General features: G+C 34.4%; 1 protein-coding gene across 1 annotated transcript; it reads left to right on the top strand.

Annotated features, from left to right (window-relative positions):
* Positions 1-3166: 3166 nt before the first annotated feature.
* Positions 3167-4814, top strand: LOC120070151 (transcription factor TCP19). The gene is made up of 2 exons (XM_039022015.2): positions 3167-3300; positions 3541-4814. The coding sequence occupies exon 2, from the start codon at positions 3617-3619 to the stop codon at positions 4652-4654; it is 1038 nt and encodes a 345-aa protein (XP_038877943.1). The 5' UTR covers positions 3167-3300; positions 3541-3616; the 3' UTR covers positions 4655-4814.
* The last annotated feature ends 18071 nt before the right edge of the window (positions 4815-22885 follow it).

Consider the following 22885-nt stretch of genomic DNA (forward strand, 5'->3'; position numbering starts at 1 on the left):
TGGATTCATATTTTTAAATTTAATATAAATGTGATTTATATTAAATGTCATTAGTGAGAAAAGAGAAACTATAGGTTCTATTGTATATGATACAATATTAAAACTATAAGTTATATGTTATATTTGATATAACATATATTTTAATATATATTATATGATAAAGTAGTTATCATATTAATATATATTAAATTATTTATTTAATTAAATGTATTCATTAATATTTAATTATTTTAAATTAATTAAGGGAGGGAGTTGACTCCCACCCCTTTTTTTCTCTCCTAATCGTGGAAGTGAGAACCTGTAAGAATACACAGAGGCACAGTGCTCCCTTGAGATCTCTTTTCCTCTCTAAATCTCTTTCTTTCCCTCAAAATTCAAAATAGTCAGAGCCCACACTTTCTGAATTCTCATCCTAGAAAATACCAAACTTCCTTGCAGTGGTGCCCAATTAGCCATTTTATTCACAATTCGTGATTGTTCGTGGGAAAGGATACTTGTGGATTTAAGTTCTTCAAAGGTAAGGGTTTCAGAAACCTTTAATTTTGTGTTTAGAATGTTGTTTGTTTTAAAATTAAATGCATATTTTTTCTTTCTTCTTGGAAAAATTTTAAATTCTGAAAATTTGGGATTTGGGAGATCCGCTTCCCCTCAAGGGTACCTTCGTTGTGGATCCTTCATAAACAACTAGAAATTTTTACATAAGAAGCCTATCTTTGACCATATATTTTCATAAAGATTTTTTTCAAACAGGTATTTTAGCATTATTTTTGGACAGTTTTACCTTTTTATTTATTTATTTATTTATATTTGTTATATATATATATTTCCTATTTTCGAAGCTACTTTAATGATGGAGAGAGAAATTACATTTATTATAAAGAGAGAAAATGCATTTAATATTGTTTTTTTCATTTATCAATTGGAGAGAGAAAATGCATTTATTTTAATCTTTTTTATTTTCTAGTTTGGAAAAAAAATGTATTTAACGAAATTTTATTTTCTATTTAAGTTGGTTTTCACATATCAATTTATTTATTTATTTATTTTACAGATCAATGGTTATTTTAAATATACTTTAGAACATTTTGACGAATTCATGATTATTTTCAATATACCTTAGAACATTTTGTTAGTTACTTGAAAATACTCTTACAAACATATGAAATATATTACAGTTTATAAATTAGAGATTGATTCAATGTTTGACATAAGTTATAGTAGAAACCAATATATGAAATATACCACAGTATATAAATCTTCATAAATTTCATTTACATCACAGTATATATATCATAATACAATAAGTCTAAATAAAAAAAAGCACTAGTTTATATCAAATAAACGAATACATATACCACAATATATATCAAATTTCCTACAAAAGCTAAAAAAATACATATATATATCACGGTACATACAAAAAATAGGAAAAAAAAATATAAAGTCCATCTTCATATGAGGGTTTATAATGCATAACCCTCCATCTTCATCTCTTCTTCAGCCATGACCGCCACGATCTCTCTCTCCATCTTCGTCGATCGAATTTTCTCACCCTGTTGTGCCGTCGACCGAATCTGCGTAACCTGTCACCGTCGATTCGTTCCACGCCGTCCGCGCCATCGATTCGTCCCAAGTCATTTGTGTCATCTCGTATCAAGCCATCAATTCGTCCCACGTTGTCGTCTACTGCTTGCAACTCACATCGTCGGAAGGAGAAAAAAGAGGAAGGGGAAGAGAGGGAAGAGGAAGAAATGAGTATGAATTATGCGGGAGAGAATATATGAAATATATTATTGGGGAGAGAGAATATATACATGAGGGAGAGAAAGTATGCATGGAGGAAAGATAAATAGGTGTGTATATATATATATAAATAAACGTAGGTGAGAGCTGAATTGTAAATAAATACTAATTTTATTGAAAATAGAGTGATCAATAGGTCTTTCAAAACATTAATGGAATATTAATAGAAATCTCAAACTAAAGCTTTGTCGGCTTAGGGCCAAGTCAAATCAGGCCGAATATTATTTGGGCCTAAATCCACTTTGGGCTTTGAACCATTTACTGAATATTGAATCTTACAATAGACCTAAAATTTAACAAATATATTAATTCTTTTGTCCACCACCCATTTTTTGACCTTTTCGATCTTAAATATAGTAGTTCAAATAATTGGAAATATAACCAATAATAACAATAATAAAAGGAAAATACATGTAAATTAGTTACAATAAACCATATTATATAATAGACTAATAATTTTAAAAAATTAATATCATAAATTATATTAGTTAATTAATAAATAAAAATAATTGAGAATCAACTAATTAAATATTTTATTGACAACTACATGGAGATATATTTTGAATAACTTTTTAAAATTCACATCTAATTTTAAAATCTTTTAAGACATATTTTATTATGCTCGAACGTAAAAAAAGTACATGAATGAAAGACTCCATTCTAACAAGTAGTTGACAAAGAAACATGAATACCTACTATTTACCTCCCTCAATAAAATGGTCTTCTCCATCGAATGGTTGTCTGAAGTTAAATATTTATGCTTCTTGGACTATCTCTCCTCCGTCCATGGGGCTGGTGTGCAGTTCTGCGAAATTCACTGGGAAGAGTATTCAAATTTTGAAGAAATTTCAGTTGTTTTCACCCGAGAGTTTGTAATATATTAGCAGTTTGTATTGCAAAAAAGGCTAGGTTAAATTCCCTATCTGGAGTTTGGACTGGGCCTATTCTCCAGTGGATTGAGTTGCTAGCTGTCAACGATGGTATCATTTTAGCCCATATGGGGTTAAATAAAAGTTCTCCTCTTCTAAATTATATATATATATATATATATATATATATAAATAGTAGTTAACAAAATTTTAAAAAAATGTTAAATGCGATTATGAATATATTTAAAAATATATTATAAATTAGCTACCTCAAAGTTCTCAAATACTTAAAAGTGACTTGTTACTACATTCAATTAATGAAAAATGAAAACTAAAATGTTTCATCCTCGTCGCTTAGACATTTACAATTACATAGAAAGAAACAAAATTATTTAAACCTTTTCAATTAAAAAGTTTTTAAAAAAGTGCAGAGAGGAGGAGGGGGACGAAAAGCAAAGAAATGTTTGACCAAAGAGAAACGTGGCAACATCTGTGGAAGTAGTGACTGAAATAAAAGATCTGAGCCGTCCATACATTAAACTTCATAATCATAAATAGGGTTTGAGGGTCCCTCTTCAAAGGATAAAGTGGGGTTGGCTTCTGGTCTGGCTCCTACTGCTTCTCTAGGGTTTGTTTCTCTCTTCCTTTCTCACTTTTTTCATCCCTTTTTCTTTTCTTCTTAAAAAACTTAGAAATTTCTTAACCCGATTTTTTGCTTTTCATTTCTCAATTAGTCTATCTAATCATCTACAGTGTAAACTGAGATCAGATTCACTTTGGTCTTGGTCTGGTCAACCCATTATTCCCTTCTTCTTCTGCTTCTTCGAACGCTTCACTGATTTCGTCTGCGAAATTTCACGATTTTCAGGATTTTTCTTCATTCGGCGTCTGTGATTTGATCTCAATTTTCTGGGTTTTACTTGAATTTTAATTTGGGTTTCTTCATGGAGGAAGCCAATCAAAACCATCGCCTTAATGAAAAGGAAGGAAGCTCTAATGGCGGCTACGAAAACCAGACCAACAGCACGGTAGATTCTTCAAATCTTGCCAAGACTGAAGAGATTTTATCGGATCCCCACGTCGAGCCGCCGTCTACCGCGGTTCCGAAGAAAGAAAAGGAAGGGATTATGGAGCACGGATTGGATATTATGCATCCTTTGAGTCTTTCTCAGGTACCGTCGACAGTGGCGAAGCCGGCGAAACGTCCTTCCAAGGATCGCCACACGAAGGTTGAGGGCCGGGGCCGGAGGATTCGGATGCCGGCGGCCTGCGCCGCCCGTATCTTCCAGCTGACCAGAGAACTCGACCATAAGTCCGACGGCGAGACAATCCGGTGGTTACTTGAGCACGCCGAGCCGGCAATTATCGAAGCGACGGGAACAGGTACCGTTCCGGCCATCGCTGTCTCCGTCGGCGGGACGCTCAAAATCCCAACCACATCTCCGGCGAGGCCCAACGGAGAAATTTCTGAAGCACCAAGAAAAAGAAGACGAAAAGGCCCAAACTCCGAATCCAACGAATGCAACGATCAAGCTTCTGTTTCCTCGGGTCTTACGCCGATTGCTCCAATGGCGGCTTACGGTGCTGGCCTTGTTCCTTTCTGGGGCAGCGCCGGCGGCGTTACAGAGCCGTTCTTCATGGTTCCAGGAACGTCGAACAACCACCATCCACAGCTCTGGGCGGTGCCGGCGAGACCCATATCTAATTTGGTATCGTCAATGAATCCCGGTTTGCAATTTGGGGGTGTGGTGCCGGTTCTGGCCAGAGCTGTTTCAAATAGTGCGAGCGGGTTGGAAAGTGGATCATCGCCGGCGATCGTTTCGCATAATTTGACTCCGTCGACGGCCAGTGCTCCGTCAACAACCAGTGGTAGCACTCAAATGTTGAGAGATTTCTCTTTGGAAATTTACGAAAAGAAAGAGCTGGAATTCATGGGTCGGCCAAGCCCTGCGAAGTCTCAGACGCCATGTTCAAAACCTTGAAAATGACTTTTTACTCTCACTGTTTCTTCGTCGTCTTTGCTGTGTTATAACTGTAGTTACAGGGCTCTAGAAGTGGTAGTTTGGGCAAATATTATTTTCCCTGGAATAAATCTTGTTAGCAGTGTAAAAATAGTAGGAAAGAACAAGTCCTTTCTGCCAATTTCTTTTTGTTGGTCTATTATTTTACTGCTTTCTCTCACACACAACACAACTTATATGCAATTTTTACTGGCCAGGAGTAATAGTGAAGAAACTTTTTAGATTAAAAACGTATAGTTTTCTCCCCCTAAAATTGATGTTGAAACTACTAAATTTGCCCATTATATTCTTTATATTACTCTTAGAAAGAGGAGAAAAGGAAATTACTATTGATTTAGTTCTTGTAGTACTTTGGTCTTTTTACATGTGTAGATTGATATGTTTCATACTTCCATCAACAACTATAAATTGAATGTTACAAAATTATTTAAAAGGAGGAATCAGCTTGTGTTGGCTTTCTTTACCGTGAAGAAGGGTGAGGGGTGTTCACAAAAATGGTCACGTGAGTCAGATGTTTCCACGTGCAGGGTGGTGGGTTACGAGAAGATTGGGATGCACGTGTAAGGTGGGTCCGAAAGCTAATAGCTAGGTAAGGCGTGCCGCGTGGGATGGGCCCACAAAGCCTATGGATTATTATTTTTAAAAAGTCAAAAAATGGGATTGTGTTTTGTAGAGGAGTTAGGTCAGGTGGGGTGGGCCACAACGTTGGGGGGGGGGCTAGCTGTCATGTGACAGATGGACACGTGTTCCAATTTGGACCGACTGATGCTCTAGGCTCCTAACTCCTAGTGGTGGTCCCCGCTTTATCCAACATTTTTTTTAACCATGAACACATTATGATTATTGGGGAAATTTTTCTATACTCCCTCCACCAATATTGTGAGTTCCAATGATATTAATATGTGATCTAACTAATTTTTATGAAAATATATTTATAGTGTGAACCAAGACTGTATGATATTTTTGTAGTATAAATCAATTTTGATTTAATCCTATTTTGATTTTTGAACTTTCAAGTTTATTCTATGTCTCTAAATTTTAATAAATATCTATTATAATTTATGAACTTTTAAAAAGTACTTATTTTGGTCATTACTATTAATATTATATTAACTTTTAAATATAATGGTGATATAACTTCTATTTTTGGATGACTAGATTGACAAATAAGTTACCGATGCTAAAAATGTAGGTCTCAAATTTGAATTAGGTGATAAAATAATCTTCAATAGGAGATCTCATTTTGTGTCCAAGATTTTGATTATTTACTATTTTGGCATTGGTTGTTGATATTTTATTTCACTTTATCATGTTCAACCATATAATCTTAACAGGAGGGACCGAAATAAACATTTTTTAAAAGTTTTGAGATTAAAATAAATGTTTTTGAAAGTTTAGGTATCAAAATAGAATAAAGTTCAAAGTTTAAAAACATAAATAGGTCAATTTTTTTTTTTTTTTTTAAAAAAAATCATGGTTATTGCCTTATATTATAAATACAATCACATTCTTTACTTTTTATAGAAGAGCACATCCATAAATTACTTTACAACTTTGTATGAAAATTAATTGATTAATTAATTAAAGCTCTATTTGGTAATCATTTAGATCTCGTTTGATAACAATTTGGTTTTTTAAAATTAAGCTTATTTCATCCATATTTCTTACCATAATTTACACATTTCTTAAGTACAATAATTGAATTCTTAGTCAAATTTCAAAAAAAAAAAAAAAAAAAAAAAAAAATTGAAAGCTACTTTTTTAGCTCTCAAATTTTGGCTTATTTTTTAAACTATGGGTGCAAATTAGATAATAAAAGAAAAAATTTGGAGGTAGAAGTATTGTCTATAGGTTTAATTTTCAAAAATAGGAATAAAAACAAAATGTTTACCAAATGGAACATTAATTGTTGGTTTTTAGTATTTGAGAATTAAGCCTATAAACACATTTTCCACCTTTAAATTTCATGATTGGTTACTTTTTATCAATGTTTTAAAAAATTAAGCTAAGTTTTTTTTTAAAAAAAAAAAAATTTTAGAAACTTGTTTTTGAAATTTAATATTTGGCTAAAAGTTTAACCCTCTTAAAAAATATGCAAATTATGATAAGTAATTGAGAAAAAATAGACTTAATTTTCAATACGAAAATATTAAATAATTACCAAAACCTAACTTACTTCGCAACATGGGAATAATTATCCGCCTTCAAGTATTTGTTCTATGTATTTATATGATATGTGAGATGTTTGAATGGAAAAATATAGACCTTGCATGTCATATCATTTATCATTTTAGATTTTTTTTTTAATAAATGAAAGTTGGTCATGTCCAGGAATGATGCTCATCCCCACCAAATTGAGAAATGGAATAACATCACACAAGGCTTTTCTAAATTTCATTTTTGTCCAAGCATTACTATTATTTCAAAAAATATCCAAACGACTTCTTAATTATATAAAAATAGGTCCAATTATCTTTTTATCCTCAACCTATTATTAGTTTTATATATTTTAAAACAAGAAACTCAAAAGTTTCCTTAATTCACGTGCAAGATTTATTTCAACCAATATTTTTTCAAAATTTCCATTCATTCTCTCTAACTCTTGTACTCTCCACCTTCACAACAAATTTTGATTGTTGAGGTTTTTGATTACTTAAATGGTATATATTATATATATAATATGATGTAAATGAAATTTATCTATGATTATGTGGAACAATAAGCCAATATGAGATTTATATACTGTGGTATAATTCATTATTAGTTTATACATTTAGTCAATCTTTAATTTATAAAATGTAGTATGTTTCATATATTGGTTAGAATATTTTCAAATACCTAACAAAATATTTTAAAATATATTTAAAATAAGCATAAATCTATCAGAAAAACCAATAAGTTGATACGTAAAACCAATGTAAATAGAAAATAAAATTTCATTAAATGTAGTTCTCCTAGTTAACCAAAAAAAATTTCAACAAATAAATGCATTTTCTCTCTTCAATTAAACAAATAATAAAATCTCAACAAATAAATGAAACATTAAAGATGCTTCGTAAAAATGAAAAATTTCTTCCAATGCCATATTTTCACTCCAGTCGCCCACCACATTCAAGGGTATTCTAGTCCGAAAAATTCATTAAATCTTATATATAAAAATATAAAAAAGTTTAGACATTTATGAAAATAAGTTTGGAAAAAGGGATTAAATTATAATAATCTCTTGAGAAATTGATATATTCTACCTCTTTAAAGTCAGAGGTAAAAACTCTCCAATTGTTAAAAAAAAAAATTATCATCAACGGTTCACAATGAGTTACCTTGGTTTTGTGATATACATTTGGTAACCATTTCATTTTGGATTTTTAGTTTTTGAAAATTAAGCCTACAAATACTTCTTTCACCTCTAATTTCTTGTTTTGATTTCTACTTCCTAAGTTCGGAAAACTATTAAAAAAAACACATGTAATATTTTTTTTGAATTTGGCTAAAAGTCAACTATTTGTCTTTAAAAATATGAAAATCATTGTAAAAAATTGAGAGAAAATAGACTTCGTTTTTTAAAACCAAATGACTATAAAGTAGAGCCAGAAATTTAATTTCAAAATTAATATACAAAATAAGATATGACTTTTTTTTAGTACAATAGGGGTAGAAGGTTTTGAACCACATATTTTTTGGCCACCAACATATCCGTATACCAATTGAGCTATGCTTATTGTGGGAAATAAGAGATGAACTTAGCCATATCATAGATGACTTCCTACGGGTACCCATATTTTTTAGGGAGTGAAGAGATACTCAAATGTGGGTATGGTGGACATTCCACATGTGCGTTGCTTATTTTTTTTATTAAAAAATAATAAATTTTTATTTTCTATTTCTTTATTTTTAATATTATTTAAAAATAAAGAAAATTTCTTCAATCTTCAATTTTCCCGCATGCTTCTCTCGTGCACATTTAGTGGTTACACACGTTATTCTCCCCATCAGTTTTGCGCAACCGTTCAAGGCCTATAAATATACCCGCATTCCTTCATTTCGAACACAGCCATTTTCTCCTCTCTTCTATTCTTACTTCCATCTATTATTTCCTCTAATTTTACGTTTTCAAGCAATTTACATATTAAAGGGTGTGAGTATTCCGATCGGTTCCGATGTAGCTCCGATCGAGACAAATTTGATTTTTCTAGGCTATTTTCTTCTGGGGACAGCATGGCCTTTGTTGAACTACTTGTACAAGGGGCAGAGCTGCGAAACGTCTTAAAGAGAACGAGCTCCACGACTTAACATATTGTTGGGAATGTCCTAGAACTCGCAGTTCGTGTTAAACATTCTATTTTATCAATAATAATGACTTATTGATTTTGCATCTTATTATGAAAATCCAATAAGCGCATCCTTGGCTATACTCTGAATGCTGTAACTTTATGTAATGGCATAAACATGATCAAATTGACAGTATATAGCCTAAATGGTCTAATGAGTATATGGATGAAATTGGGTATCTCATCCGGGTAACACTGTTGGATGCGGCCTACTCTATAGTTGTTATTGTAAGGTGCTACAAACATTGTAATCTACAAATCGTTCATGTTGAGACATAAGAGTGGAGGCATCCTATGCAATGAGTTTGCATATAGACTGGACCATGAAAATAGTCACTTTTCTTTATAACGACCGTTTACTGTTAAAACTGACTATTTCATTTAATATGTAACCTAGGTTAACTCGATCTTAATCCTGAGTAGCTATGAACTCCTATTTGTTTGGGATTATTCTTTGATCTGCAAACGGTGAGAGTAGTCCAACAACATTGCTCAATAAGCTTACCTTTTGGGGATAAGACTGGATGAACAGCTGGGGACATAGCCTTGTAAGAGGGAATTCACTCCTACCCTATTTAGGGTTAGCAGATAGGTTGTTCGCTTAAGTACTAACTCCAGGTCTTGAACAATCGGAGCCCCACCTTCTTATGATAGAGAAAAGATTTGATTCATAGAGATTATGAATCAGAATTGTTCATTAGAGGATTACTAGGAACTTAAAGAACAAGATGTAATCACAGGGATAAAACGGTATTTTTGACCTAGCTGTGATTACGAACAACCTATGAAGGATCGACTTACTGATTATGGTTATTAAGTAGACATAATATATTTACAGCGAGGGGAGTTCAACTATGGGCTATAGTGGAGTGTCCCATTAGTTAACGAATGGGGATTAGATCGGACTAATGACTTTAGTCGATTAATCTCGAATCGTTGGAGCCCATGATCTGTAGGTCCACGATGTCCCCCTACTAGCTCGTAAATTGATAAGCTTTAGGTAGCTTGAGAAATTAATTTGAAACGTTCAAATTAAACGGAACAAGAGAATATATATTTAAATATGATTTAAATATATGAAGATGATTATTGTGCAAAAATTAATTTAATATTTGATATTAAATTAATTAATATTTTAAATTAATTTAAGAAAATCTTTTTTCAATTAAAATGGTTTTGAAATCATTTTATGTTTTAAAAAGAAAAGTGAAAATTGATTTTGCATGGTGCACAAAATGGAGAATGAATTTTTTCCATTACCTTCATCTTCATGCTCATACAAAAATCATTAACTTTTCTTCATTAATTCTCCAAGCATAAGCTGTAAGCCATGCACTTCACTTCTTAATTTGCATGTTCATATGCAATATATAAAGAAGATTGGAGTCATTGAGGAAAACTAATGCAGAATTTTTTAGAGAAAAATCTCTGTGAGAAGAAATTGTTCTTCTTGTCCGGTTGCTGTGAGTTCTTCATTGTTCTTCACCTTTTCAAGCTGTTCTTGAGTTCTACAACTTTACCTAAAGCTCCAAGAGGATAGTAGGGAAGGTTTTGGGGTGGTTTACGGTGATTTCTAGTGAAGATTGCTGTTGTACACTCGAATTCTTAGAGAGTTCTACAAAGGTATGATCTTAAAACTCACTTTTTAGAAAAGCATGCTTTAGTATTTGCCAAAATTAGTGAATTTGAATGCTTTTAGATCCCTGATACTTTCGCTGCATGTTATTTAACTCTTTCACCTATAACCAATTTTTGTTTTGCAGGTTAATTTCCGACGTCAGACGTTGTACGTTTGCAATTGTTTTTCTAGGCTGTTTTATTTTGGGGACGACGTGACCTTCGTTGAACTGCTTGCACAAGGGGCAGAGCCGCAAAACGTCTTAACGAGAGCGAGCTCCATGACTCAGCCTGCAACCACTTTTTGTTTTACAGGTTAATTTTCGATGTCAGACGTCGTTCGTTTGCAACTGTTTTTTTTTTTTTGTCCACTAAAGGTAGCTGTTCCAACAACAATAAAGTTTGAAAAAAAATAAAAATAAGTTTTATTTATTTATATTTTATTGAAGTCCCTATTTTTCAATTTCAATTTTTAAAAATAGTAACAATTGTTTGTTTGGTTAAAATTTGATTTGAAATGTTTTCGACAAGTATGTTTATAAACTTTGATTTTGGGAAAAAATTAACCTGAACTTATCAAAATACTCTACTAATCTTTATCCTAAACTATTACTTTCATCAATTAAACCTTAAAGGGTTGTTGGAGGCGCTGAATTGAGATATGATATTTGGAGTTTATATGTCTGTGTTTGGAATGTAGAGTTGTTTTGTCAAAGTTCATGTCTCTATTTGGGGTGTAAAATTATTTTGTCTTGGTTCATATGTTTTTGTAATGTAGAGTTAAGTTCATATGCTCCGGATATTTAATGCAGTTTTTTGAATTCTAAATAATTTACTTTTATGATTATTATTTTTGTTTTAAAACTTTTTTATTCAATAATTCTACTTATTTATGTTTGAATAAAATATAAATTGCAATTTTATTTCTTTTATTTTTAAATTTTGTTTCTTTCTTTCTTTTTTTTTTTTTGCCACTACATTTCTTGTAGAAATATGGTTAAATAAAATGGAAAACTAATGATAAATCAAGATTTTTTATTCCTAATTTTTCTCGATATTCATCAAATCTTTTTCTTCTTCCTTTTCTTCTTCATCCTTTTGTTGCTTGTATTTTTCCTCTGTCATGAATTTTTTTAATTGAATATCTCACATCATCTTATCAATCAATAAAATGCCACCACATTTCTTAAACAATTCCATTTTCAATTCCTTCAAATTTGGAGGATTATTTGAGAACAAATTTCCATTTTCCACTAAATTCTTACAAAAAAAAATGTGTCATGAAAAAATCTCTATTTTATGAGTTTCTTTTTTGTTATTTGTTACAGACTTTTTAACTACATACATAATTTTTTAAATATTCTTAACACTCATTTGATAGGTAAATTCAATTAAATAAAAATACATTTTACAATTTTCTACATATAAATATTGGACTTAGTCGTCGGTTTTATAACAATCAAAGGTAATTGTCGAAGTTGATTACCAAAGATGATTTTCTCCAGAGTTTATAATCGAAGGTGGTTGTCAGAGTCCAAAGTTAGTCACATAAAGGTAGTATTAGTGTTGCTCGCCATATTTCATTTTCAGAGGTGGTTCTATATCATATTGTAGTATGTATATTTTTCAAACGAGAAATTCATTAACCCCCTAACACTGGCAAAACCCAAAAACAAACTGTCCTAAAAAAATATTTAGCCTAACAAGGTTATGAAATTATAAACCTAACAACCCTCCAAATCATCAAAGATGAACTACAATTGAAGGTGGAAGAGTGAGATTCTGAGAGATGTAATAGCATTGAGACCTCAGCATCCAACATATCTTGATAGGCCATTTTTTATTATCTTTTTGAAACTAACACAGAAGGGAGATCCAAGGAAGTCAAGTACCACCCACCCAAAACCACCATAAAGCTTGGTGGCATTCCAAGAAGTATTTACATTTAGCTTTCATTCATTTAGCCTTGGAGGCACCTCGAAAAGGAGAGAAACTCGTCGTCATGCATAAGAGAAAACTCCCCCAAATACAAATACAAGTTAATGTTCCTTTGAATTTGGTCTGGAGAAGCTTTGGCCCCACTAACTATGATAGAATTTTGATAGCTCTATAGGCACCAGAGAACGGTTATAGCTTCACTGTGCTCCACGTCCTTGAGCTTATCGAACATCCAATGCCAAAAGTCCAGGGGAGACCAATCATCCTTGCCATTCGGAAACATAGATCAAGTATTAGAAATGAAAGTGAGCCAATTTTTCTTTGCAAACTTACATGTCCATGACTCAAGGACTCCTTAGCGTTCCTGCAAAACAAATGCATAGATTAGCATGAATCCCCTTCTTAATTAAATTGATTTTAGAAGTGTTGATATTCTGAATAAACTTCTGGATAGATTATTTTGCTTTGGGAAGTGCTCTGGCACTCCAAAAAGGCTTCCACATCAACAAAGAACCGAAGTCATTCGAAGGAGACCACTTCACGATGGTTTAAAGAAACTGCAAGATGATACACACTCTTAATCGAAAAACAATCTTTAGGGTCGTAGTTTCAGACTAAGGATAGCCATTCCTACTGTGAACTTTTGTGTGTATTTTCCCTTTCATTAATAGTGTAAAATACAAGAGTATAAATAGGTATACAAGATACCTAAAATAGCTAACTAAATCTTAACCAAAAGTAAAACAAACATAACCAACCAAAACCAACCTAACAATCCTAACAAATTTACAATTTAACATCCCCTCAAACTCAAGGTAGTAGGGTAGAGAACAGCTTGAGTTTTCACAGTAGCTGATGAAAGCAGATAGAGGAGAGGGTTTTGGTGAAGATGTCGGCCGGTTGCTCAGTTGTAGATATGGATTGAAGGTGCATGATAGAACTCTGGAGATGGTGGCAGACAAAGTGACAGTCGATCTCAATGTGCTTTTGTCTGTTCATGAAAAACATTATTATGTACTATCTGAATAGCACTATGATTGTTACAACGAAGAATAGTAGTAGAATCTTGGGGAGCCCCCATGTCAGCCAAGAGCCAACCCAGCCATAAGACCTCTGAAGTTTCACCGAAAATTGTACAATATTCTGATTTAGTGTTGGACCGAGAAACAACGGTTTGTTTTTTACTCCGCAAGGAGATGAGAGAATCACCCAAATGAAAACAATAACTTGTGGCTGATCGTCTATCCGTAGGGTTATATGCCTAATCGGTGCCAGCATACCCATAAAAAACCAATGAAGATTGAGAGTAGAATTGAAGTCCATGTCCTAGTGTACCTTTAACATAACGTAGAATATGAAGAACAACTGTGAAATGGATAATGCGGGGAGTAGACATGCACTGACTGATAACATGAACTGCATAAGTTATGTTGGACGAGTTACTGTTAAATAGATAAAGTTGTCAACTAGCTGTCTATACAGGGTTGGATTCTGGAGGGGAACACCATCAAAAGAGGTCAGACGAATATTGGAATTCAACGGTGTTGGTGCTGTGCCAGAATCAGTGATACTTGAACAAGCTAAAAGATCTGATGCATACTTTACTTGAGATAAGTAATATCCATTAGAGAATGATGAAACCTGAAGACCAAGAAAGTAATTGAGTGGTCCCAGGTCTTTCATTTCAAAGTGTTCTCCTAGATAGCGTCGGAGATCCAAAATAGCCTAAGGATAATCACCAGTAATAATCATATCATCCACATATAACAGGAGGAGAACAATACCGTGGGAAGTTTTACGAGTAAATAGAGTAAAGTCATGAAGATTGGAAGTAAACCGCAGCTGGGTAATGGTAGAACTGAAGGTTGCAAACTAGGCACGAGGAGCTTGTTTGAGCCCATATAATACACATCAAAGAAGACAAACCTTTTTTCGTGGGGTGAAGACGTCAGGTGGTAGCTACATATAAACTTCTTCAGATAGAGTGTCATTGAGGAAAGCATTCTTAACATCCATTTGAAGAAGGAGCCACTGCGTGGCAACTCCGATGGTCAATAGACTCTGAATAGATGTCATTCGTGCAACTGGAGTGAAGATTTCCTCATGATCAATACCATACTCCTGTTAATACCCTTTGGCCACCAAACGAGCCTTATAACGTTCGACAGATCCATCAGAGCGAGTTCTGATTTTATAAATCCACTTACATCTGATAGGTTTCTTGCTATGAGGTAATTCAACATACTCCTTAGTATGAGTCTTTTCTAAAGCCTGAAGTTCCTCATCCATTGCTTGTTGCCAAAGAGGGTTAGTACAAGCCTCATGATAAGACTGGGGTTCAACTAAAGACATGATAGTGAAAAAACAATGATCATCTTGGAGATAATGAGGGGTTTCTTTTACCTGGGTAGATCAGTAAACAGATGCAGAATCGTGGTTGGCATCAGGGACAGATGGTAGATCTGAGAGTGTAGTAGAAGGAGAAGACTGATCAAGCTCTAGGACGGGTAGAGTGGGAGATTCAGGACTAGGTGAAGAACCACGGCAGGGAATAGATCAGTGGCGAGATTAGTGAAGAATGGTTGGGTACCAAGAAGGGAAGCATGAAAAGAAGAAATACTAGAAAACACACGATGTTCCCAAAAAGTGACATGGCAAGAGATACGTAACCGGTTTGATATGAGATCTCAATATCGAAACCTTTTATGTTCAGTTCTATAACCAAGAAAGCAACACAAACGAGCCCGAGGTCAAGTTTGGAATGTTCATGAGGATGAAGTAGAACAAAGCATGCACAACCAAAAACTTTGAGATGAGAATAAGAGGGAGAAGTACCATACAACTGTTCAAAATGAGACAAGTTTTGGAGAATAGAAGAGGGAAGACGGTTAATAGCATAAACAGATGTAAGTGCAACTTCACCCTAAACTTTTCAGGACAAGACGCGGAGAGAAGCTGTGCATGAACAGAGTTAAGAACATGCCAATGCTTCTAGTCAGTCTAACCATTCTATTGAGAATTATAAGGACATGAACGTTGGACAAGAGTACCCTATTGGGCAAGGAAGGAAAGCAGGTGAGAGTCTTTATACTCTATTGCATTGTTAGTCCAAAGGATTTTAATGGTTTGAGAAAAGTGAGTTTGAATCATTTTAGCAAGCTCAATGTAAATTTGGGGTAAAGAGGAACAATTTCTAAGAAAATATAACTAAGTAAAACGAGATTAGTCATCAGTAAATAATAAAAATACTGATAGCCATTTATTGTAAAAATAGGAGCAAGGCCCTAAATATCAGAATGAATAAGATCAAATGGTTTATCACATAATGATGTTGAAGCAGAAAAAGATAGAGCATGTTGTTTTGCCAGTTTGCAATGTAAACAATCAAATGAACGAAATTGAAAAACATTATTTAAGGTACCAACAGAAATTAAGCTACGAAGTTTGTCAGATGACGCATGACCAAGGCAAAGGTGCCACTGATACGTGTCAATATCTGTGATAAATGTGGAAATAGATGACATGACAGGTGGCTGAAAGGATGTGAACTCAAATAATCTTCCCACCTTGCGACCTGTACCAACCATCTGACCCATCCGCGGATCCTGAACCTGATAACCATGAGAGGAAAAGAGAACAGTTAGTCCCAAGCCACACAGCTGTCCAACAAATACAAGATTAAAGGTCAGGTTCAGAACATAATAAGTAGTAGAGAGGTTAATCCTCGGTGTACTAACAGTCCTAATATGTGAAATAGACATGTGGTTACCATATGTGGAATGTACCGAAGGAAGGGATTTTACAGGTGTGGAAGAAGACAACAAGGCCATATTTGAGGCCATGTGATAGCAACAAGCTGAATCAAGAAGCCAAGATGTACCTGGTGTGACAACAATGGCAAGAGAATTGGGAGATAACACCTGTTTCAGCAAGTTCTGAAGGTCGCTGATTTGGATACTCAGAGGATTGGAATGTGCCACATCGGAGGTAGTAGCGGCAGCCATAACAGATGGAGAGCCATGCTTAGAGGATTTCTTGGATTTATTGGTGTACCTTGGAGGCTGAGGTAGTTTGTAAAATAGTTGTACAAGATATAACCCTGTCTGTGGTAGTACCTGCACTCATGTTAGGGTATGTGCCCTAAAGTATTGTGTCCTGTAGTTTGTAAACAACTTTGTAAGAACGCTTATGATGTATAATATATATGTTATTTACTTCACTTCTTGACTTTATACATTTAGATGTTTTTATTTTACCACAAACTAATAAACTTAATATCTCTGGTTGTCTTTATGTAACTTAAGCATGTATGTAGTGACATACAAGTGGATCATGTCTTAAGTGACAACCAAAATAGTTTGTAGTATATAGATATAGGAGGGAAACCTTATCGTGGTAGCACTACGGACGCGGCCCACTTTGAGGAATTGTTACATGTGTTGTGACTTGTCACAGATGGTCTGATCCTAATCATTCATGTAGCAGACATGCGAGCGGGGGCATCCTATACAAAGAGTTTGTATAAGACCTAACCTTGAAGTGTTAACGTATTGTCATATAACTTCGTTCATGAGTGAAACTTCACTTCACTAGGATGACCTTAGGTAACATGACCTCAATCCTGAATAAGTTGGAAACTCTTGCCATTGAGGGCAGTTCTTTGATTTGCATGGGTGCAGTGACCAGAGCATCGACTCAAACCTTATACTTTGAGGATTCATTTGATTTGGGATCTGGGAACTCAGCTTCACAAGATGAAGTTCACTCCTCCCCCGAAGCAGGGGTAAGTAGATAGATTGCTCTCTTAAGGGCTGATCCCAAGACTTGAACGATGTGGTACCACACACCTTCTCATGGCCCGAGAGGTGTTCACACATAGTAGGACTATGTTGTATTGTTCATTAGAGGGATCAGTGGTACTTAAGGAGTAAGATGTAACTACATGGGCAAAACAATAAATTGGCCTGCTGTAATTATGAGCATCTGTGAAGGGTCATCGTACTAATGATTGGTTATATCTAATGGACATAGAAATATATCTATGGCAAGAAGAGTTCAACTGTTGGTCTTTAGTGGAATGCCTGGCAGTTAACGGATGGTGGATATCGTGACTAAAGAGTTTAGTCAGCTATTCACGTACCGTTGAAGCTTCGAGCCATAGGTCCATAAGGTCCCCTTGGTAGCTTGGTACAAGTTGAGAGTTAGTTTTTGGGTTAGTTTGAAATGTTCAAGTTGACAAGAAGGAGTTCGATTATATATGATATAATTAAACTAGTTAATTATATATGATATAATTAAACTAGTTAATTATATATGATATAATTAACTTTATGTATGAGATACATTAATTTGGAGGAAATTGGATATAAATATGATTTATATCTAGTGGAGGAAAAATAATATGATTAATATATGATATTAATTCATAAGTTATGAATATGATGTGATCATATTCATTGAACGATTAAAAGGGTAATGGGACGACGTCTCTTCCGTTCTAATAACGGATGAGTAAGATGAAAGATCATTTTGAGAGCATAAATAGCTCACGGTGTGTTAAGCATGGGATATGCACGGTCATTGTGTTGAAGTGTGTCATCGCTTAGAAAATTTGTGCTTATATGATAGTGCCTGCACGATTGCTTATCTATACGATAGTGCTAAGCGATTGATTAATGATTACACCCCTGCGCTATTTACTAAACGATCGTTTTACCTTCTCCGAAGCGATCGTTTAGTGCCCAATATTTACTAAACGATCATATAGATGATCGCTTAGTTTTTCTACACAATCGTTTAGACGATCGTTTATCTTTTCCTACATGATTATTTAGATGACCACTTACCTTTTTTCTACACGATCGTATACTTCACCTAAACGATCAAGCATTTTGTCTATATGATAGACGAGCCCATCTCTCACTTGCTTGATCGTTGTATACGATCTCTCTTCCTCCTTCCCTCTACCAAATCCGAACAAAGCCCACCCTTTGGATTCTCACTCCAAGAATATTGAGGGCTCTGAGTGGTGGGATCATCTCTGTTTCTTTCTGTTTGTGTGGTGAGTGTTCGAGGTAGACGATTGGTTTTTGTTGAGCAATAACTTACCATCTCAGAAAAAGTGAGATTTTCTGTGAAGAATAAGTCTTCAACTGGTATGATCTTTCGATCTCTTTAGCATTATGAATGCGTTTTAGTATGATTGAATGTATATGTGGAAATCATGTCACAATGAATTGGAAAGATCCGCTTCCGATCGTAGGTACTCTTGAATAAGAGTTCCTTCAACTCAATAGTGGGGCAATTGGAAAACTTGTGGCCATGCTGTTTATAATTCTTGCAAAAAAATGACTCAGTCGAAAACCGTGAATGGGTGGTTGCGAGTACAAGATTCGAGGATGGTGAGAAGACGAGCCCAAGCCACTTCTCCTCAAAGAGAATTTTCTGAATTGTAGCATCAAGAGATAGCTCAGAACTGCGATGTAACAAGGCACCACGAACATGTTAGCTTTAGGGCTTCAATCAAACCAAGTATTTTGATGATAACAAACTTAGATTTTTTGTACTAACATTTTCAGTGTTTCAGAGTCACTATCTTGTAGAGCTCGGAAAGACGATTTCAGTTCAAACGAGCAAGTTATAACCAAAAGAAGATTGAAGAGGAAATCTGACGTGGCAGTGACACGTGGCACTTTGCTGACGTGGAATCTGACACGGTGGCTGACGTGGCACACAAACGATCAATATTGATGATGTGGCAGCTGACGTGGTGCTCCAACAGTCAATATTGATGATGTGGCGCTCCAACCGGTCACTTTTTTGCTTACGTGGCGACCATGGACGAATGAGATAATGACAAGTGGCAGCTGATTTTTAAAGGAGGAGAAATCGTTAATGTGCGTAGATCAATAGTATGGCGACACGTGACGCAGGTTAAGATTGTTCAGCCTTTTTAAATTTAATTTCCTTCCTAAATTGTCATCCTTCAAATCCTTTTTTATTCTCCAAATCTCAATAATTCCAATTTTTCAATTCCTACAAATACTTTCCTTTTCAATTCCTCTCTTAATTACAAATCCTTTCCTTTTCTATTTTCATTCAATCTCCACCCTTCATTTGTAATCATATCCAATGGCCAAAATTTATCCCCTTCGCCTATAAATTCGACTTGATTTTACTCTTCATATACACACACCAAAAGCTATCAAGTCTTTAGCTCTCAATTTTCTCTACTCTTAAATTCTTGTCCTCCTTGCCCCTAAATTGGCCTAGAGTTATTTTGTGAGTTTTTTTTTTTTTAGTGCTCAATAGTGCTCAACTTGTGTATTTAGCCTTCAAGAGGTAATATTGTGAGGTTTTCTTTTATTTTTTTGGGAATTGTATTAAGGTGTGGGTATATCTTGGGTTGTGAGAAAAAGAAATTGGTTTGATCTTGAACCAGTAAAAAGGATCTTGGGTTTCTCTTTAGCCTAGGAAAAAGAGGGTCATGTGTCGGTGTGTCGGTTTTGTCCTCACCTGCAAGAGGATCACTTAGTGAAATGTCCAAGAAGGAGTCTTGGAGAGTGGAGTAGGCAATTTTTCGAACCATATAATTCCCGGTGTTTTCTCTTCCTCTCTCTCTTTTATTTCTTGTTTTCAAATTTTTTGCTTCTTGTCTTAGTTATTTTTTAATCTTTCCCAATTGCATTTAATTTTTAGTGTGTTATATTAAATTGTCTTTAAATTTGAAGTTATCATAGCTTGCATGATTTAAGTTTTGTCTTGCATAAATTTTCTTTAATCAAATTAGTGGGTTAACTTTATTGAGCATTGTTTGAAGATAAAATTATTTTTTAAAAAATTGGTAGTCAACCCTATTCATCTTTCCCTCTAGTGTTGCCTTTAGATCCTACAAAACAAACTCATACTCTGGACGAAGTCCCATCAAATCCTTGACAAGCCGTATATGATCTAGACTAATCTTAGCCTAGCCTAACTAAGTTTAAATAGGTTGGAGAATGGCAAGATACTCATTAATAGATTGCTCGATCTCCTGACTTATGCCCACCAGAGTAGTATGAAGTTGGTAATAATGAGCAAGTAACAGTTTGAAACCGTACATACAAAAAATCCCAAAGTTCTTTAGTTGTATCGAATGCACTGGGTATGGATAGCTGGGATGGAAGTGTTACCCAACCAGGTGATTATTTAATGATTCTTGCTATCTCAGTCTTTTAGTCTTTCTAGAAACTTACTGTCTTCTTTAGTAGCTCCTAACAACTCGCCACAGCTTACGCCAAATCAGGAAGCTATTCATTTGATAGGCCCAAGTAATGTAGTTAGTGCTATCAAGAATAGTGCTAATCGGATGAAATATGTCATTTTTTTCCATTATAACGAGAGAAAAAAAAATAGAAACAGACATATTGGTCTTGATCATCTCACTAAGCTCGACTCAGCCTAACTCGGCTCGACTCGACTGGCTCGACTCCCTTGGCTTGGTTCACCTGTCTCAACTTGCATGGCTCGTCTTCATAGATCGACTCGGCTAGGATTCAACTCGGCTAGGGTTGTTCGCAAACAGCTGACGGCTTGCCCTGACAATAGAGATCTGGATGAACGACCATGACAGCAGACGATCGGACATCATGACGAACGAACGGTGTAGATCTGGGCGAATGCCTTCTATGCTTCGACGTGAACGATGACATGTGGAGATCTGAGAGAGATCTGGGTGGATGGTGCTTTGACGGACGACTTGCGGACGAAAACGGAGATTTTAGATCTGAGATATGGGTGGATGCGAATCGATGGGAATCTTGCGTACGAAAATGAAGATCTAAGATATGAGATTTGGGTGAACGCGAATCGACGGAAGGCTTGCAGACAGAACCAGACGAAAATTTTGTGGATGGAAACAGACAAGAACTTGTGCTTGCGGACGAAAATGGACGAAAATCTTGTGCTTGTGAACGGAAACGAATGAAGGCTTGCAAATGGAAACGATGGATCGTTTGAATGGCGACGACAGGCGTAAACGAGAGAGTAATAAATATTTAATATTTAATAGTAAGGCTCTGATACCATGTGAACTGTATTTTTCCTTTCATCAATAGTGTAAAATATAGAGTATAAATAGGTATACGAGGTACCTAAATCTTAACCAAAAGTAAAACCAACATAACCAACCTAACAGTCCTATCAAATTTACAATTTAACACCTACATTTAATCTTAGATCCATATACATTTCTATAACATCATAAATTGCAAGCTTATATCGATGTTCTCTTAATCTATTTCTATCTTACACCAAGGACCTAACAAGAACACATTCCTCTTAATTTTTATCTTTAAATTTTTATAAGAAACGGTGGAACCAAAACTATTTGATTTTGCCAAAATTACACGTTAAATGCTGAATTAGAAATTAATACATTTTGGTTGTACTTAAAAAAAAAAGAAAGAAAAGCAATATATTTATAAAATAAACGTCAACAACAAAACAACCCTAAAATAAAAGTTAGTTTATACAAATACCCCTAAACTTTAATGGTTTCAATTAAATTATTAAATATATTACTTTTCTAAATCGTCTTATCAAATAAAAAAATTAATGTGTGATAGTCAATATATGAAACTAAAAGTCTTACATGATATTATTTATAGTTATATGGGAGATTTTTTTTTTTTTTAATACCACCTACTTCAGTCTTAAAACCTTCTGGAAAATTATAATCACTCTTCTAGCTATATATGGAAGATTAGAATCTTCTTACCGCCTACTTCATCTCAAATGTTAACATGAAAATCCTTTATATAATCAATTTTTACTAGGAGTGAGTAGTGATTAGTCAGAGTCGATTTTCTAACCAAATCGTTGTTGAACCGACCGTGATCGGTTTAGCTAATTAGCAAACGATCTTGACCGCTGAAGAACACAAAACCGATCGATAAGTTCTTGTCGGTCAACTCAGTTTTTCGGTCTATTGTGTTCACCCTTAAATACATTAATTGTCAAATCAATATTTATGTGAATGTTATTGTTGTAAAGTATGTCACATCCCTGTGAAGATATTTTTCGAAACAAAATTCAAAGTTCAAGGATAAAAAAGATTTTTTTAAAAAAGTTTATAGACATAATAAAAGCATACTCTAAAATGGATCAAAAGTATTAAAGAAAAATGAACCAAAATATTTATAAATATAACAAAATTTCATTGTCTATCCGCGATAGACCGTAATAGACTACTATCTGTGTGATGATAGATACAGATAATAGTTTATCACGGTCTATTACAACCCATCACAGATAGACTATGATATTTTGT

This window comes from Benincasa hispida, chromosome 1, assembly GCF_027475165.1.
Source record: "Benincasa hispida cultivar pf3 chromosome 1, pf3_genome.v1.1, whole genome shotgun sequence".
Taxonomy (NCBI): Eukaryota; Viridiplantae; Streptophyta; class Magnoliopsida; order Cucurbitales; family Cucurbitaceae; genus Benincasa; species Benincasa hispida.

Excerpts from the sequence above, each read along its gene's own strand:
- LOC120070151 (XM_039022015.2), top strand. The coding sequence starts at position 3,617 with ATGGAGGAAGCCAATCAAAACCATCGCCTTAATGAAAAGGAAGGAAGC.